This window comes from Aulonocara sp. 'chitande type north' Nkhata Bay, linkage group LG7 (genome assembly GCF_057382095.1).
Source record: "Aulonocara sp. 'chitande type north' Nkhata Bay isolate Kocher_YH1m ecotype deep benthic linkage group LG7, A_spYH_male_GT1.1, whole genome shotgun sequence".
Taxonomy (NCBI): Eukaryota; Metazoa; Chordata; class Actinopteri; order Cichliformes; family Cichlidae; genus Aulonocara; species Aulonocara sp. 'chitande type north' Nkhata Bay.
The window spans coordinates 44054215-44073853 of record NC_141350.1 but is presented as its reverse complement, the minus strand read 5'-3'; the positions used below and the strand labels follow the sequence as shown (position 1 = coordinate 44073853).

At 40.8% G+C, this 19639-nt stretch overlaps 1 protein-coding gene and 1 non-coding gene across 2 annotated transcripts; one reads left to right on the top strand and one right to left on the bottom strand.

Moving 5' to 3' along the window:
• Positions 1 to 7059: 7059 nt before the first annotated feature.
• Positions 7060 to 7131, bottom strand: trnad-guc (transfer RNA aspartic acid (anticodon GUC)). The gene has a single exon. It is a non-coding gene; the product is annotated as a tRNA-Asp (tRNA).
• A 4350-nt stretch (positions 7132 to 11481) lies between these two features.
• On the top strand, positions 11482 to 19630 carry loxa (lysyl oxidase a). The gene is made up of 7 exons (XM_086300594.1): positions 11482 to 12265; positions 12570 to 12678; positions 13138 to 13269; positions 14737 to 14893; positions 18882 to 18977; positions 19082 to 19197; positions 19315 to 19630. Exons 1-7 carry the CDS (start codon positions 11647 to 11649, stop codon positions 19319 to 19321), a joined length of 1236 nt encoding a protein of 411 aa, XP_086156720.1. The 5' UTR covers positions 11482 to 11646; the 3' UTR covers positions 19322 to 19630.
• Positions 19631 to 19639: the final 9 nt, after the last annotated feature.

The following is a 19639-nucleotide window of genomic DNA, read 5'->3' as shown; positions in this document are numbered from 1 at the left end:
GCAGGTTTTAGATGTGTCCTTGAGCCATCACAGCTGATTTAAATGGATAAATAACCGTCTTGAAGTTCTCCAGAGGCCTGGTAATGAGCTAATCATGTGATTCAGGTGTGTTGACCCAGGGTGAGATCTAAAACCTGCAGGGACACGGCCCTCGTGGACTGGGATTGGAGACTCCTGATTTAGAGTACTACAGTTTTTTCTGAATGCTTAAACCCTAACTGTGATTCCTGTAGCACAATCTCTAAAACTATTCAGACTTATAGCAAAACCACTCACTGAGTTTGCAAAACTAAAAGCACAAAAACTGCTTTGCACTCAGTTTGCAATTTTGTAACACACACTTTGCAAAACTGTAGGCACAATTCACTGCACAACACTCAATTACCAAATTTCCAACACACTCCTAGCAAAAGTATACACATGTATGGCTATCATTAACACTAATTTGCCAACTGTCTGGCACACTTTCACATGTGAAAACTTTTTTAGATAATTAGTTCACTTTGCAATCAGCCTAAGCACTATAATACAGGTAAGCTGTGTGTGCGGAGTACAATGGAGGGAGCAGAAAGAGTGAGAAGTAGAGGAGGCCGAGGAAGAGGACGTGGAGGTGAAGAAGTAGGATGAAGAGGACGACAAGGACAAGGAGGAGCAAGAGGAAGACGAGGAGGGGGGAGAGGAAGATGAGGAGGGGGGGAGAGGAAGGGTAGGAAGAGTAAGAAATAGAATTGCTGATGACATCAGAGCTACAATAGTGGACCATGTCATCAACCGTGGAATGACCCTGAGGGTAGCTGGCCAACGGGTCCAGCCTAACTCGAGCCGCTACACTGTAGCAAGTACCATAGGGACATCTTGAAATGAGAATCGGTGAGTACAGTCACTTCGCACAAAGATTTGTAGCACTGCCATATGCCAATGAGAAACACACCAATACCATTGATGTAAAAATACTGAAATTGTTACTTTACAGAATTGCTAGATGACCAGATGCTCGGGGCAGAGGAAGCATGTTCACTGCAGACCAAGTAACCCATATAGTCATTATGGCGATTGCAAATAATCCTATACTTGGAAATAAACACTTGTGTTTGTTTTGATGTGTTTGAATAAACACCAGTACTTGAAGTTTGGATCCCTCTATGCTTATGGATCTATGACAGAAGTATGAGCTCAAACTGACATAGCCTACCTTGTGCACAGAGAAAGCAAAAGCCAGATGTGTTTTGTATTCATACCATCAGTGTGCAGTTGGCGCATTGTGTGCTTAGTAGATGATGGCTTGTGTGTACTGTTTGATACGGAAAGACCATTTTTACGAAGGTGTGAAGAGTTAATCTAGCTGTGTTTGCTTTTGCAAGAGAACTACAATGTTTTGATTATTGGGTGACAGGTTTTCTTATTTGTGTGAAGAGTTTTGCAAAATTAGCCAATAGTTACAAAAAATGTGCTTAAGCAATCAGAAAAAACTGTAATCAGGTAAATGGACTGATTCTTATATAGCGCTTTTCTACTCTCCAGATTACTCAAAGCGCTGTATACAACATGCCACATTCACCCAATCCTCACAAGCACTGACTCTAAACTGAGTGCTGTCTAACCACATTTACACACATTCATACTTCGATGGATGCATCGGAGAGCAACTTGGGGTTAGTATCTTGCCCAAGGATACTTGGCATGCAGACTGGAGGAGCCAGGGATCGAACCTCCAACCTTCCTCCAACCTGGCACAGTGGTTGGGAAACACTGCTTTAGCTAGCAACAAACTGTGCTAAAAGTGTGCTAAAAAAAAAAAACCCAGCCCACTTTAACGTCTGACTATGGCAGACAGTTTAGGCTCAAATCGTTATGATGCTTGAAGGCCAGCAATGGCGAGGAATAACAACTCCCCTCCCCTCAAATGTGTTAAAGTAATGAGCCTGTTTTGAAAATGTAAGGAGCAGAAAGTACAGAGTTGTTTAAAAATGCAGAGAGTAAAAGTAAAAAGTTGTCAGAAAAATAAATACCCAGGTTTTCTACTTAAGTACAGTCACAAAATATTTGTACTTCGTTACTTCTCACCTCTGCAGATTGTAATAAAAAAAGTGTAGTCAAGTTTAATTTCAGCAATCTAATTGATGTGATTGTGCTTTTACTGTTTGTGACCTGTAGGTGGAGCCATCCTTCTTTCTAAACAAAATCATCACCTTAAGTGACATTCAGACCTTCAAAGCACGAATCTATATGTATCTGTACCTGCCGATTTATAGAAATGGCCAAATTGATAAGACACCTCTCATTTGTTTTTGTTGTTGTTTCATAGGAGCCAGATTGTATTGGAAAGTGGTCTTGAGCAATAGTTGTTCAGACTTTTTGAAGTTCTTCCAAAGTTTTTTTCATTGTTTTGCTTCTTTTTTTTACTGCTTTTTTACTCATTTTCAGTCCAGTCCACATACTTGGTCTTTTTCAGAGGAATATGCTTTTTGTTTGTTATGTCAATTAATACTGACTTATGAATCGTTTAAACATAAAAAGGCCACTAACTCGAGGGATAAATCAATATTTTGTCTACACATAGCAAAGAACTAATTTTAATTTGTATCTTTAGAAAATTTTCTTTAGACACAGATCATTTGTTCCCATTTCTATAGCTGAATCTAATAACACAGTTTTGATTCCCAAAGAGCAATTAGCTGAAAACTTGACATATCTCGATATAGTGTAGAGCAGCGGTCTCCAACCTTTTTTGCGCCACGGACCGGTTTACGCCCCACAATATTTTCACGGGCCGGCCTTTAAGGTGTCGCGGATAAATACAACAAAATAAAACTAGTACCGGTACCGAAAAAAAGAAGATTTATTCATAACACACATGAAAAGACCCAGGAAAACCGAGTTAACAATAAAAACAATAACAAAATAACGCTGAAAACCGATAAAAACCCTGAAAACCACACATTTCACACCTGAGCCTCAACTCTCGTGGCCCGGTACCAAACGACTCACGGACCGGTCCGAGGCCCGGGGGTTGGGGACCGCTGGTGTAGAGTGTTTCCTTAAAATTTTAAGGAAAGTAGACAAGTGGAGGACAAAAAAAGAAGTAGCAGTCCTAAAAACACTGTCTACAACAGGTGAATAGTATCTAAAACTAATATCCATAAGAAATCCACAGAAAAATCAGACACAGGACCTGAGAAATGTATCTGGCTCGTCAATTGATCCATCTACTGTTCACTTATGCTTCATCACAAAAGGTCCCGGTGGAAAGATGTCTGTCAAGAAGCCATGGTTAAGGAGGGGAGAAAAGGCTGAGGTATCCCACATTACACAAGAACTGGACTGAAAGTCAGTGGAAACAGTCTTATAGAGGGATGAATCCAAACTTACAACTTCTTTCCAATATTGTTGTCAGTATGTATGGAGGCAGTTGGGAGAGAGGTACAACAGTGAGTGTGAGTGGAGGCTCTGTAATGGTTTGGATTTCATTTCATTTCAGCAAGGGGTGTTTGGGCATCTGATTGTTAACAGCTTCATTTTCAGCCTGACAAGAATCCCCAACACACTATGGATGCAATAAAAGCATGCCTGGATAGAAACACACACAGTGGAACTATGCTATGAGTCATGGACTGGCCTCCCCAGAGTCCAAACCTCTACAATATTGTAGCAGAGTGGGATCATATTTGACAGAGAACAGAACGAAAGGCAGCCAATATACAAAGAAGGACTTTGATTTTCCTTTAAGAAGCCTGGCGAACTATTCCTGAAAGACTACTTTAAGAAATTTTAAGAAAGCTGCCTAAGAGAGTTCAGACTGTGCTGAAGAATAGAGGTGGTCACACCAAATACTGACCTTCAAACTCACTAGAATTGTACAGATTCTGTTTTGGTTTTTAACTTAATTCTCAAAAACCACTCTTTTAGGTGGTTTGCACTAGTTTGTGCAAACCAAACCCCTTTATGAAAGTCAAAGCAAATCCGCGGCATAGCAAATGATCTCCTGCTGGTTGCTTATGTTGACAGGTGAAAAGCTTAAACTTAAGTATGAATGAGAAAAATAACGTGTTTGTTTATTTGCCGATTTATTGATTTGGTTTTGTCATTGTAAAGGTATTACAGAAGTCTAACCTGCCATCATGAGCTGAATGTGATGGAAATGACAGACGGGCTAACACTTACTTGGTAAGACTTACACCTGTGTTTAGCTTACTGCATGTTTTCCAGCCCACCTGGGCGGCATGTGTTCTCACTGCGGGAGGAAAATGGAGTATACAGAGGAAAGAGGGGTGAGCGTGGGAAGAAACATGCAAACCTGTACAGGGACGAGGGACCAAGATTTACACTCACAACTTTCTGACTTGTGGCACCATGTTCAAAGTTCAGCAGTGCATTTATTCCTGATTTTCTGATGCTTTATTGCTCAGGAAACCCTCAAACTTCAGCCAAATTAAGCAAAGACGTCCATTAAATGAACTTAGCCTTCTCTTTCTTGATAAATGACATGTAAACAGTACGAAGGTGGATGAATAGTGGTTTACTAGACTATGATTGCAAAGTGGAAGCTTTCTCCACAGACAGTTATCTCACCCCCACTGTGGCTGCACCCAGCTTTACTTTACTGCTTTTCATCTGATGCCTTGGCATCCTCCTCACAACCCAACTTTACTGTTCTGGTTCACTTTCACTGCTCCCATAGTTTTCAGTTAAAGGGTCTGAAAACCAACCATATCCCATCTGCTCAGTACCAAACAGTGTGGTTAGCAATTACCTTGCGGAAATAGTGAACTATTAGCAGCTAATGAGAGAGTTGTTTTCTTTGGGTGTTAGTTGACAAAAACAAGGCAAAGCAAAATTTACAAAAAAAAAAGCTAAATCACATTATTTCAATAGCAAAGTCTCCACCTTTGCCCGAGTCCCGGTTAAAGTCAGATCAGGGATGTTGATAAAAGTGCAGTTTCAGTGTATTCGCCAAACGATAACTTGCAGGATTATTAGAAACAGCTGTTTCTTGTTGTGTGATTGAACAAACAGATCCCTTCAGAAATAAAATAAAAGCAGATACTGGGAGTGAGAAATATAAATCAGCACGAGTCACTGCATAATGTAAAGTTTGCTTGGTTCTGTCTTGATAAAGCACTCCTCTTCCTCCTCCTCCTCCCGGTTACAAAAACGTCAGTGTATGTGCAGATTGCCACGTAGTCCACCAGACTGTGTGTGTTTGTGTGTGTGTGTAGTGCAAGCCCCAGCTTGGGTGCTCCAACAGTAATGGAAACCCACCATTTATGAGAGAGGAGAAAATATTTGAATTGTCTGTTTCTGTCATAGAGGTCTGAGCTGAGCTTTATTCGATGAGGGAGGAGGGGAAGCCTGAGTGTAAATCTGAGAGTGTACAAATCTGTGATCAAGAGAAGCAAACTGTTGTGGGACTGAAGGTTGGAATCCTGGACGCAGAAGAGAGGAAGTAGGCTTTAATTTAATGTGTGTGTGTGTGTGTGTGTGTGTGTGTGGTCCTCTTTCACTGCGATGAGATCACCAGGATGTCATGAAACTAAATCCAGGAGACATTTAAGAAAGTTATATTCATTATAAAGCTGAACCTGGATTTTAAACATGTTTTAAGGACTTCTTTAAGTCCCAAAGTACCTCTGTGGGGATTACATCATACTAGTAGCTTCTTATAAAAAAGAATCAGACATAAGTACAGATGTTGAGTCAATGATGGCACTGAAAACTGGTGCTGATTTTTGATAAATTTAGCATTATGAAAGTGTCTTTTTTGTGTTTTACACAGTGGTGTTATTATGCAGGAGTCTGTCCCCTCCTCCATATTCTGCATCCCAGACGCGGATTTTTTGTCAAATTCTTTTAGCTCAAATGAGTGCCCAAAAAGTCAGGAACTGGGGTGAATTCCAGCGACGTGGACAAAAGAACTGGGTTAATTCCTTGCAGATGTGTCTCCAAGCTGTGTGAGCGAATACTGCGCTGCCCTCGAAGGAGGGAGAGAGAAGAAATTTCAATGAAATATGAACGAAATACATCAGTGACCTAGTACAGCTGGTTCTGGCTGTCTCTCCGGTGTTCCAAGGAAGGGAGGAGGAGGCAACCCGGGAACACGTGTACAAAGTTTTCACTCTTTGGAATAACTGTTGTTATGCAGAATGTATGTTAGTCATCCTAAAAGCAACAGCACAATCATGTCTTGGCTAAAAGGCGGGCTTTAATAGCAGATTTATTCTGGAAAAGATCCCAAATAGTTCAAATTCAAATGGTTAGACGGCATCTAGAAGACAAACTGAAGACAGAAAACAGTTGTGCAACAGCAGTGGATTATATTGCTGTTGCAGCTTTTTCATAAGAGTTTGCTTTTCTATCATTTAAGGCCATCGTTTTTTAATCCTGATTATTGCGAAGCCAGGTTCCATGTATCAACTGGATAAATTAGACTTTGGGACCTTCTTCTGTATCCACATGTACCTTTAGATCAACAGATTCACTACAAGGTCAATATACTTTTTCAAGCTCTTGTAACTGGCTCTGACTCACAGTTTGCACAAGCTTAAACCTCCCTCCAACAGCGAGATGATGTGTCTGTCATTATCCAAGAACAATACAGCTGGCTTAACTGTAATTTACAGTATGATTCAATCAGTTTACTCTACCATTAAATCGAGCCCATTTTTAGCCTATAAAGTATTTTTAGCATCTATTTTTCTCTTTACTTATTTTATTTGACATTTAATTCAGAAATTTTTGTCAAATTTGTTTTTAACACTCTTGAAATGTTAGGTCAAATATTAATAACTTAATATAGGGAAGAACAAGATGGCTAGCAACGGGGCTGGTTAATGGTAGTTTAGATCAGCCATGGACCGTTATATAGTTTGGTTATAATTTGGCTTTATTTCGTATTTAGTCACACATCTAATCTTCATTTACTGTGTTTTTTTTTTATTTACTTGTGTTTATTTAATCTTCTCTAAAGCCTGTTTTGATTTGGTTTTTAAAATAAAACTGATGGTGCTAAGTTAATTTCTCATATATATAGTTTAAAAAAAGAAGAAGAAGAAAAAAAAGAGCCTCCCCGTCGGGGAATCGAACCCCGGTCTCCCGCGTGACAGGCGGGGATACTAACCACTATACTAACGAGGATTAGCTGTTAAACTAGGAGCCGCATTGCAATGCTATGTGTGTCAACGAGGAGTTGTTTCCTTCCCAAGCGGCGCCTTTTTGCTGTGAAAAGAATGTGACCACGGTTCGAATCCTTTCTACGTGTCTTCATTTTCATAAAGAATCTGAGTTCGAATCATTACCACTGTACTATGATTCTGGTTATTACGTTGCTAACTATGGCTGACTAAATTCACCAAGCCATCGGAGGCACATGTGCAAACTGCTATCAAGAAACTGGAAAGCTGCCACTTCTCCAGAAGAACGAGTCCTACTAAAATGTTTTTTATGTGAGCTAGATGATTTATAACCAGCATAAAAATGTAAAAAAGTGTGTAGCTTGACATCAGTGTTTTTAATAAATCCAAACAGAGTGCAGCATGGATGCACCGAAACCGCAATATTATTGTTGTAAATCACATACGCATTTATTTGTATTAATTCGAGTGCAATGCTTAAAAGAGTACCTACATAGTATTGTTTCATCTTTTTAAATGTTTTGATTTAAAAAGCAGCTTTGTGATATAGTGACACCTTGATGCAGTGCAATACATTATAACGACTAGATAAGTTAAATAACGTCCTGTAAATACTCGTTAATATTACTAAAAATGCAAACAGAAGTCTACAGTCCCACAAACCAACACAACCCTCTAATCCTAATGAGGACACATATGCAATATTTCTTTTAGAATTTAGGTATGTAATTTAGGTATGTAAAAAGCAAAGATGGAAACCAGCACAAATAAGCTTTACTGTTATTAGTACAGTGTTTCACCTGAAAAGGTAGAAACGGCGGCTGTAAGCTTAACTGTTCATCACTGCCTTTGTTACCTTTTTAAGTTCAGGGCCTGGCTGCAGGGCTGGGGTCCACACTCTGCTTCATCATCACTCTGGGTTCTCTGCTAGCTTAGCGTTAGCTAACATGCTGTCTGCGCAGATGGTTGCAAAGAGTTGACGCTGTGTTAGCAGTTTAATGCAGTAGTTTCTCTCCTGGACGCAGTTTTCAGTTTATTAACGTCCTCTTGTCTTTTGTGCAATAAAAATAAAAGTAAAGTGCATGTCTCCACTCTTGAAGACCGCCACCATTTGCCCTGCTCCTGCACACGCACTAACATCAGCTAATTGTAGCAAGTGAACAGGAAGATATATGTTAGATGTTTCTATCGTTCTGTCCACCTGGGATGCAGACAACTGAAGAACTTTTGTAACCCAAATAACGACATAATTGTAGCTATAATGTGATTGCTGAATTTAGTACAGTCCCTGACTGAGTTATTGAAAAATGTAATGTAATTACAGTAATGTGTTACTTTGTAAAGTGTTATAACCAAATCTGGTTACAAACCTTGGTACAGAAAACTGCTAGAGTTTCCTTTTAAGTTAGTGTGATGGACAGGGTAACAGCTGAGGTCAGGCAGGAGGCTCCGTGGACTATGATGTTCACAGACGATATAGTGATCTGTAGTGAAAATAGGGACCAGGTAGTAACGAGCCTGGAGAAGTTGGGGGAGAAGAGGAATAAAAGTCAGTACAACAAGACAGAATACATGTGTGTGAATGAGAGGGAAGCAGATGGAAAAGTGAAGCTGCAAGGAGTAGATGTAGTGAAGGCAGGCGAGTTCAAATACCAGTGGTAATCCAAAGCAACAGACAAAGCACAAGAGAGGTAAATAAGAGAGTGCAGGCAGGGTGGAGACAAGTGTTGAAAAGGGTGAGTGAAAGGGAAGGTTTACAAGGTGGCAGTGAGACCTGCTGTGATGTATGGTTTGGAGATGGTGGCAGTGACATAAAAAGAGGAGGCCGAGCTGAAGGTGTGAACATTTCCATTGAGAATGGACAAGATCAGATGCCCAGCTCGGTTCGAGCAGACAAAGTCAGAGAGATGGCCTGTACATGTGCAGAGGATAGTGGAGATATTGGAAATGGTAAATGGCCTGTATTTGTATAGCGCTTTACTAGTCCCTAAGGACCCTAAAGCACTTTACACATCCAGTCATCCACCCATTCACACACACATTCACACACTGGTGATGGTAAGCTACATTGTAGCCGCAGCCACCCTGGGGCGCAGTGACAGAGGCGAGGCTGCCGGACACTCCCGCCACTGGGCCCTCTGACCACCACCAGTAGGCAAACGGTGAAGTGTCTTGCCCAAGGACACAACGACCGAGGCTGTCGAAGCCGGGGCTCAAACCGGCAACCTTCCAATTACAAGGCGACCTCCCAACTCTTGAGCCACGATCGCCCCTTAACGGTGAATATGGAGGTGCCAAGAAGAAGGAAAAGAGGGAGACCACAGCAAAGATTCATTGATGTAGTGAGGGAGGACAATGCAGAGAGTTAGTGTGACAGAGGAGCATGGTAGTAACATGGAGAGATGGAGGCTGATGACCCTCTCCGGGTCTCTTAAAGGGAGCAGCTGAAAGAAGAAGAAGAAAATGTGTCACTGCTCAAAAGATCCTAATGAGATGGGTTGTGAAGTTTAAAAACAACCTGGTGTTGTCATCCAAAAAGTGATTGGAAAATTGGAAATTTCACAGCCTTAAAATGGGCAGAGGAAAAGTGTGTATAAGGGCTTTTTTTGTTACTTTTATGGTGAATATGTAAAACACCCTGTAAAGGTTGAAGATTTTCATAGTGCTTAACTCCTCCAACAAGTAACACAAGTCATTTGGGGATGAAAAAAGAAAGAGAAAACAAGAAATTTAAATTACCCCCCATCATCATCATCATCATCATCATCAATGACACAACCTTGAGGAAAACCCAGAACCCCCAAAATAACAACCATAAGCTGCTCCAGTGTTGGTGCTCACTTTCAAACTGTGTGTGAACTGAAATAAAGGTTAAATGTTCTAAATAGTGTTATTACCATTTTTTGTGACACTAATGACCGGCACTTAACTCCACAGCTGAAGGTAACTCCCAGGCACAGATTTCAGTTTCAGCAACATTTTTTTTTTTTTGCCTAATTTTCAGACACAGATTTAAAACCCATCAAGAACTAGAACTAAATCAAAGAAAATAAGTACAGGTGTAGAATTTTCCTGTCAGGTAACTTTTTCAGGTACTGTTTAGAGAAATAAAATGCAGTATTGTTTGGAGTCATCTGCTAGCAATAAGACACCAAATGATCTGTGATACAGAAAATTTGTTTTTATTTTTTCCCGTATTCATTAAACAGCCGTGTGTCACATGAGGTCTAATTCTTTTTTTAATGCTCTTTTTTTCCCTTTTTCCTCACAACTTGACTAAAATGAATCAAGATGTGTCGTGCAGCTACTTTGCTTGCTTGTGAATTTTGTGTTTTTAAAGATATATTGCATTCGTACATGTTGGAAGCATATATAATCTAATACAATCCAGATTCTTTCCCTTTAAGTCGGTTGTTCTCATAAAACTTTGCGATTTGAGAAGCTGTAAAATCCTTGTGACCGTTTACTGTGGTTTAGCAGCAGGCTTCCTGCGGTCAATTGTGTAGATGCTAGAAAAAACTTCCTCGTTTGCGAGAGAGAGAGAGAAAGAAAGAACCGTGGATTAAGTTTCTCAACATATGCATTATACATCTGGTGTCACCACCAGGGCAGTGATTTGACTAGACTGCAGCAAATGATTTGGATTTATCAGCAGAAGAACAGAGTTTAGCAGTCAGCTGCCAGACAGTCAAGCAGATATCAAGTATCACTAGAGGTTCCTCGGGACAGACTAATTGTGACTTTTGCAAAAAAATTTTGCATGTGATGTGTGTTTCACGTTTTCAGCAAAGCTCCAGTGCAGCTAGGGTTGAGGTTGGAGGGTGGATATGTGGCAGATGGTTTCCCAGAAAGTGTTGCATGGCCATCAAAGAGTCATGTTTAGGTTTGAAATTCTCCTATGAAAGAAAAATAATGGATGAGTGAATAAAGTTTTGGCACAGGGTGTTGCAGGGTGTATGTTTGGGAGTTCATCCAACAGTCAGGACAAAAGTTTATCATGACTTTTTATAAATCTGGCTGGAAAAAGAAAGGAATGGAGACAGTATAGAGACATTTCAAAGAAATGGGACATATTATTCATCATGACTAAAACGAAATGGATTCACAAAAAAAGCTTTCGTCTGCTGCTGTGTCTGTGTGATGCACAGACATACGTGTTTCCTCTTTGTGCTGAAGAAAAAAGGTTTTACTGCTGTTAAATTTGCCAGACTGAGCAGTTATCAAACACTCTTGGCTGGGCACGATAGCACTTCCAGTTGTTATATGAGCAGCAGCACTAGATTGTGCAACAGAACCAGCAACTCTAAATGCTGAACTCCTCCTCCTCGTCATCATCATCGCCGTCGTCTCACAGAGCGCATCTGCAGCAGAGCGTTATGAGTTTACACGGATACACTGAAACTTAGCTTTTCCTCACTGCTCACGGAGTATCCTTCAGACATAAATGAAGGATAACTGAGTCAAAGACAACCTCGTTATAACAGTCGCTTTGTCACCGTTTCCTTTAACCGTGTGCACAATGGGATTGCGCGTGTTTGGCACACCGCTTTACGCATACTCCTGGGTCTATTTATTTGTTTTCACCCTGCAGGCTGCTCAGTCTCAAAGGAATCCGGGAACACAGCAAGGGAATGACCAAAGAGGGGCCCTCCGGCAGACGCTACAGTGGTCACACAACGGCAAGATATTTAGCATTCTAAGCCAAGGGTCTGAGTATCAGCCGGCCAGACGCAGGGGCGCAACGCAGGAGCGAGTGCAGGAGCGACCTGTCACAATCATCCGGGATGCGGACACCCAGAGACAACCGGTGGCCCAGCAGCAGCCTCCCCGGCCGGCCTCCAACCCGCAGGGCCAGCGCAGCCTCCCGCTGCCGATCCAGAGGCTCGTGAGAGGCCAGGAACACCGCCAGCATCACCAAGCGCGTCCCGGTGAGCGCACAGGGACGCAGAGGAGCCGGAGAGTAAATGATACCCAAGAGCAGGTCGATGTCAGGAGAGAAGACATGATGGTGGGAGACGATCCATACGATCCCTACAAGTCCATTGACACCGATAATCCATATTACAATTACTATGACGTTTACGAGAGACCAAGGGAGAGAGCGAGACCCGGATATGGCACAAGGTATCATCAGTACGGTAAGGATGGGAAAAGTGCCCTTAAGACATTTAAATTAGCAGAAAGATAGTTGTTAAACACAGAGTGGAGCAGGGAACTATATGAATAGCTACTATATCAAAATATTAACATTAAAACATAAGATGGAAGCATGTTTCATATCAAAAACAGTCACTCAAGTAACCAGTTTGTCAATTAGTGCCTCTTTTGCCTCTAAATTTCAGCATTTTTTGCTTTTTATGTGTGAAAAATTTCCTACTTGTTGATCTGTTTTTATTGCATTATAATGGAGATTATGTGTCATCATTATGTGGTGTATTGTAGGTCTCCCTGATCTGGTTCCTGACCCATACTACATCCAAGCCTCGGCCTACGTCCAGAGAGTCCCGATGTACAACCTGAGATGTGCGGCTGAAGAAAATTGTTTGTCAAGGTAGACTGCTGTCAGGACTGGTCCACGAGGAGAAAAAAAAAAGTGAAAGAAAAAAGCGCACCCGCTTTTGAGTGTGATTCAGAGAGTTCTCAGCCATAACAACCACTTTAAAGTGTTTGCGGGTGAAAGCTGCCCAGTGGGAGCATGAGATGAGGTAAAATTAACCAAATCCTGCCGCTGATGGTGCAGAGGGGGTGGTGTGGAGGATTTCTGTAAAAGTTTAATCATAGCCTCCTCTGGGAGAGAAAGCCTGAATGGTAAACACATTATTGAAAACTAACCCAAACAACCACTTTGCCTTTTAAAAAAAAATTTCCACCCACCATTTACACATGAACTGGCTCAACTCAGAAGAGGGTATGTAGCAGGGAAAACAAATCTTAGTGACATCACTGTGTCCACCTATAATAGTGTTTTTTGGGGGGTTAAAATCTTTTTATCTTTGTATCCTGTCTACAGTTCCGCCTATAGAGCACGAGACTACGATAGCCGCATGCTGCTGAGGTTTCCTCAGAAAGTCAAGAACCAGGGCACCGCAGACTTCCTCCCCAGCAGGCCACGTTACTCCTGGGAGTGGCACAGCTGTCACCAGTGAGTATAATGTCATGCCAGTGCTGTCCACCTCATCGTCACTCAGACAAAGAGTCTCTGTGACATGTCGTTGCATTAAACTGACACCCCAAACTGACTTTATGTGCTCCTTTTTGTCTCCATGAGACAATTGTTAAGGTGTCTGCACTGCAGTTTTTCCAGGTATATGAGGTTTCCATAAACCCAAAGAACCAAAAAAAAAGAAAAAGACACACATGTATAGAAAAGCTTGAGAGCTTGAGATGATTGTTTCTCCAGATACTGCGGGGGGGGGGGGGAATGAAAAGTGGTTTGATCCAGAAAATATTCAAATATTAATGAAAGTCTCAGAAAAAAATGGGTGTTTGGATGCATTTACAGTACATCTCAGCTTGACTCTGCATGCTAAAATATCTCTGCAGCTGAAATATCAAACATACTGAGTGTATTAATATATAAATACATGAACTTAGGAGGGACTTTTAAAAAGACATTTAAATGAACAAAAACCAGCTCTAAACTCAGTCTGGGAATTCTGCCCTGAGTGTGAAGTGAGAAGCTTTGGAAAGTCACGTCTCAGTCCATCCATCATTCCATCGACATTTCTTCTTCTACTTCCAGGCTGATGTTTATCAAGACTATGATTTAAAGAACAGGGGCGGTGTTTGGACATTAAAAGTGTTTTTCAGGAGATGCTACCAGAATTACTGGTTGTCTGTTGCAGTCTGCAGTTGTGGTATGGCACCCCCTGTTGAACCACAGCTGTGTTACTTTTGGCTGTTTTTATATTTTTGCAGAGATTTGATATCTGGAACAACATCTCAACACAAGTTTTAGCTGTATCTTTAGGCATTTGAAGAGGAAATCTTCTGTTTTTTCAAGCTCAACATTAAGACACAAAGAGCCTGTCTTTTCAATCTAAATCTAGAGTAGCCTAATTAAACATTTCATTCATTTACATCTGCAAAGTCATTAAAGCTGTATGACGAGGATATTATGCCCAAAAGAAAACCTGCTAGTATTTTTGTCCCATGTTTGAACTTACAGAAATGTGACTGGTGTTTCCAGAAAAACTACCTCAGTCCATAGTTATGCTGTGAAGCAAGCGGTCCTCTGAGCGACTCCCCAAGATGGAGCACTTTTGACAGAGAGCCAGGAAACCATTTATGTAGACTCTATAGATATTTTTCCGTGTTTTGAAAGTCAGCTGATGTTAAAAACCAGATTGCTTTTGTTTCATTGAACGAACTCTTTCTTCCTGATACTGGAGGTGAACCAGATGCTTATTCCTATAACCGTCTACATGACGAATAAAATATAGTTTTAGTCACTGTGACTTGAAGCCTTTTGATCCAAATGTATTTGACATATTAGTCTGCGTTTATTGGCTCATGAATGAAAACCTTTGAAAACTTCACACTGATGCGAAGTTCACTGAGTTTAATGACTTGTTTCTTCAGTTGCTGTCACTGTGCTGCTGATCCACAGGCACTACCACAGCATGGATGAGTTCAGCCACTACGATCTGCTGGATGCCACCACTCAGCGGTCAGTGGCAGAAGGCCACAAGGCCAGCTTCTGCTTGGAGGACACTTCCTGTGACTATGGATACTACAGGCGATATGCCTGCACCTCACATACTCAGGTCTCAGAGATAAGTGCTGTAAATGTAACTGTAAAGGTTGTACCTTACTTTGAAAAGGGTCACATGACAAGATTGCGCATACGTGAAAGGTGTTATACGTGGTGATACATCCACAGAGGAAGGAGAAAGGTGACCATCAGCACATTTAAGCACTTCAGAGTCTTTCAGGTTCATAAACTACATGTAAAATATGTACTAGCTACCATGACAACCAACATTACGATTTAAGAAGCCTCATTCTGAAGCCTTAGTTTGAGCGTATTGGGTGTTGCCTTCTTAGTTTTCTGAAAACTGTGTGATGAGTGAGGGGAAGCTACTTTCATGTGCAGTGGTTTACATGTTCGCCTAACATGTAAAAATCCCCTATTTGAGACCATTAATAGACACAAATCCCTTAGGGGTTGCATGAGAAAGTGCATCTGGTGTAAAAATTTGGCAGATCGCTGATGCGCTGCCATCTGCTGTGGCAACATCTTTTAGAGAAGTGTGTAACTGTGTGTGTATCTGAAACTAGCGGCTGAGTCCATAAACTCCTCACTGAGTTCACTCAGGATACAAACACACATATCAGTGTTTAGCTGTCTTCTGTAAAGAGATCGTTCTGTAGACAGAGAAGTCGTCTGCTGCCGCCTTTTAAAGATGAATCCAGGTTAAGCTGCTCAGAAAGCGTTGGTTAGCATTTAGTAGAAACACAGTTCAAACGTTCATGCTTTATCTGCCAGATGTACAGCTGTTTCCTAACAAGTTCACTGTGTAAACAACTTGTTTTGGCTGCCTCTTTTTGCCACAGTGTACTAAATTTATCCAGTTAGCTCCTGTTAGAACAAAGTTGGAAAAAGTTTGAATTTTGCAACTAGCTACTGCTTTACAAGCTCACTTACTAAATACCTCTGTAGAAACCATAGTTTTTATTTTTGACTTGAATTTCATGGATTACTTTTTTGGTGGGAGCTTCATTTTTATAGGAAATCACACTAACAATAGATCTGTTATACTCAAGTATCCCAGTACAGCACAATTCAGTTTGAAAAGGTTTTTTTGTAAGTCCTTGGCAGATTGCATTTATAAGAGACATATACAGGGAGTGCAGAATTATTAGGCAAATGAGTATTTTGTCCACATCATCCTCTTCATGCATGTTGTCTTACTCCAAGCTGTATAGGCTCGAAAGCCTACTAACAATTAAGCATATTAGGTGATGTGCATCTCTGTAATGAGAAGGGGTGTGGTCTAACCCCAGGTCCAAACTCTTGCCTCAGGTAATATGCTGTCGCTGTGCCGCCAATTCCTGCTCCAACCACAGCTTTAAAAGAGAAGTGACAGGAACGTGAGCTAACATGAATTAACCTGCACATCTTTCAGATTGAGGGCTCGAGCACAATCAGAAAGTTTATTCTTCCTCCCGTTCTACCAGCGATGGAAGAGATGAGAAGTACAACAGCTAAAAAGAGTGGAGATAATCCACGTTCTGACTGTCTGTAGTGGAAAAAGTGTCATAACAAATGTAGGCTGAGTATACAATGTAAGTAATAATAACTTTAAGTAAGTATAACAGCATAACTAAGTCATACTTCAGGGTCACCTGGTTCAGGCCTAACTACAAGCTTTACCAAAAAAAAAAAAGAAAAAAAAAAAGAGAAGTTTGAAGCCTCGTCTCAAATATAGACAAGGAGAGAGTGACAGATAAGGGTGCAATGTATTTAACAAGAAAGTGCACGTAGACTAACACTAGTGCAGTGAATCATTATGCTGTCATCATTAAGAGTCACCTTTCAGTCTCACTCTGTTCTTCCCAAAACTGGAAGATATAAAAAAAATAAATAAAAAAAAAGATCTTTGCAATATTTATTTTGTTCCATCAATGTATAGTAAAACATATAATGATTAGTCTTCTGTTGATTAGAATGCAATGTTAAAAAACAAAAACAAGTCAACAAGTTTAAAATACAGGGAGAGCAGAATTATTAGGCAAATGAGTATTTTGTCCACATCATCCTCTTCATGCATGTTGTCTTACTCCAACCTGTATAGGCTCGAAAGCCTACTACCAATTAAGCATATTAGGTGATGTGCATCTCTGTAATGAGAAGGGGTGTGGTCTAATGACATCAACACCCTATATCAGGTGTGCATAATTATTAGGCAACGTCCTTTCCTTTGACAAAATGGGTCAAAAGAAGGACTTGACAGGCTCAGAAAAGTCAAAAATAGTGAGATATCTTGCAGAGGGATGCAGCAGTCTCAAAATTGCAAAGCTTCTGAAGCGTGATCATCGAACAATCAAGCGTTTCATTCAAAATAGTCAACAGGGTCGCAAGAAGCATGTGGAAAAACCAAGGCGCAAAATAACTGCCCATGAACTGAGAAAAGTCAAGCGTGCAGCTGCCAAGATGCCACTTGCCACCAGTTTGGCCATATTTCAGAGCTGCAACATCACTGGAGTGCCCAAAAGCACAAGGTGTGCAATACTCAGAGACATGGCCAAGGTAAGAAAGGCTGAAAGACGACCACCACTGAACAAGACACACAAGCTGAAACGTCAAGACTGGGCCAAGAAATATCTCAAGACTGGTTTTTCTAAGGTTTTATGGACTGATGAAATGAGAGTGAGTCTTGATGGGCCAGATGGATGGGCCTGTGGCTGGATTGGTAAAGGGCAGAGAGCTCCAGTCCGACTCAGACGCCAGCAAGGTGGAGGTGGAGTACTGGTTTGGGCTGGTATCATCAAAGATGAGCTTGTGGGGCCTTTTCGGGTTGAGGATGGAGTCAAGCTCAACTCCCAGTCCTACTGCCAGTTTCTGGAAGACACCTTCTTCAAGCAGTGGTACAGGAAGAAGTCTGCATCCTTCAAGAAAAACATGATTTCCATGCAGGACAATGCTCCATCACACGCGTCCAAGTACTCCACAGCGTGGCTGGCAAGAAAGGGTATAAAAGAAGAAAAACTAATGACATGGCCTCCTTGTTCACCTGATCTGAACCCCATTGAGAACCTGTGGTCCATCATCAAATGTGAGATTTACAAGGAGGGAAAACAGTACACCTCTCTGAACAGTGTCTGGGAGGCTGTGGTTGCTGCTGCACGCAATGTTGATGGTGAACAGATCAAAACACTGACAGAATCCAGGGATGGCAGGCTTTTGAGTGTCCTTGCAAAGAAAGGTGGCTATATTGGTCGCTGATTTGTTTTTGTTTTGTTTTTGAATGTCAGAAATGTATATTTGTGAATGTGGAGATGTTATATTGGTTTCACTGGTAAAAATAAATAATTGAAATGGGTATATATTTGTTTTTTGTTGAGTTGCCTAATAATTATGCACAGTAATAGTCACCTGCACACACAGATATCCCCCTAAAATAGCTCAAACTAAAAACAAACTAAAAACTACTTCCAAAAACATTCAGCTTTGATATTAATGAGTTTTTTGGGTTCATTGAGAACATGGTTGTTGTTCAATAATAAAATTATTCCTCAAAAATACAACTTGCCTAATAATTCTGCACTCCCTGTATGTGAGCTCCCAGACTTCAGTACCTCTGATTCATTTAGATTCTGAAGAATCTGACGTATGATTTGGTTTCTTAAGTGTCTAAAAAGGAGAGTTGGGCTTCATAAACAAGCTCTGCTGTTTTCCCGAGGCTCCTGCGTTTGAGAGAACAGCTTTAGAATTTCCTTTCTGCATGAGCCAGTTCTTATGGTGATTTAATGATTTCCTGTCTCTCCTGATGATTCACCTGCATGACCGTCTGTGGTCAGTTTTTCAGCACGTTGACTAATTTTCCATCAGTTTTTTTTTCGTAATTTTAACTTGTATTTTGGTCTCTCTTCTTGTTGACATTGGATCCAAAATCACCTCCAGGATTAAACCAAAAACGTTCTTTTTATATAATGACGGGAAAAACAGGTTGAAATCAAGTACTGTTTTGTTTTTTTGCATGTAAAAGTTTGCTTATACTTTGTTTTATATGGATGCTGTCCAACGCGCAGGGCCTGAGCCCAGGATGTTATGATACCTACAATGCAGACATCGACTGCCAGTGGATTGACATCACAGATGTGAAACCTGGCAACTATGTCCTGAAGGTTTGTTAGAAATACCACGACTTCCTCCCAAAGCACCTTTAAAAGAGTTTCATTTATCAATATTTCTTCTTTTACTAACAGATCTTTAACCATATTGTCCACAGATCAGTGTAAATCCTTACTACCAGGTTCCAGAATCGGACTACAGCAACAATATTGTGCGCTGTGATGTTCGCTACACGGGCAACTATGCCTACGTGTCAGGTTGTCACATGTCAACGTAAGTACGATGTCTGAGGTGACACTTTTAGTCCTAATATTTCTCACTGTCTCCATCGGTTAATTTGTTTTTATTAAGATTTTCACACAGAAACTATTTACGTGTTCACTTTTTTAGATATTAAAGAACGACAGTCATCCACAGCGGCTCAGCGGACACACTGTGTAAATGACAAAGAAGAGGACTGCACATGAAAGCATATAAAGCAACATAGATAAAAGAAAAAAACAGGGTTTTTTGTTTTCTTAAGACATGCATTCACTTTAAAATGTAATCACTCCCAATTTAGGAAAGAACAAGTAGGAATCATCTGATTATTATAGCAGCAGATAAAGTTGAATTTTTCTTTGCTTGTGTGGGAAAAGAAATCTTTGTTTTTTCTCCTTAATGAAAATCATATAACCTCAGCTTTGTTTTTTTGCTTTTCTTTTGAGGGGGGGGG

Bases quoted from the DNA above. Each gene is read 5' to 3' on its own strand.
- loxa (XM_086300594.1), top strand. From the start codon at position 11,647: ATGGGATTGCGCGTGTTTGGCACACCGCTTTACGCATACTCCTGGGTC. The intron at 12,679-13,137 runs GTAGACTGCTGT...TCCTGTCTACAG, and splicing joins GAAGAAAATTGTTTGTCAAG to TTCCGCCTATAGAGCACGAG. The intron at 18,978-19,081 runs GTTTGTTAGAAA...TATTGTCCACAG, and splicing joins CTGGCAACTATGTCCTGAAG to ATCAGTGTAAATCCTTACTA.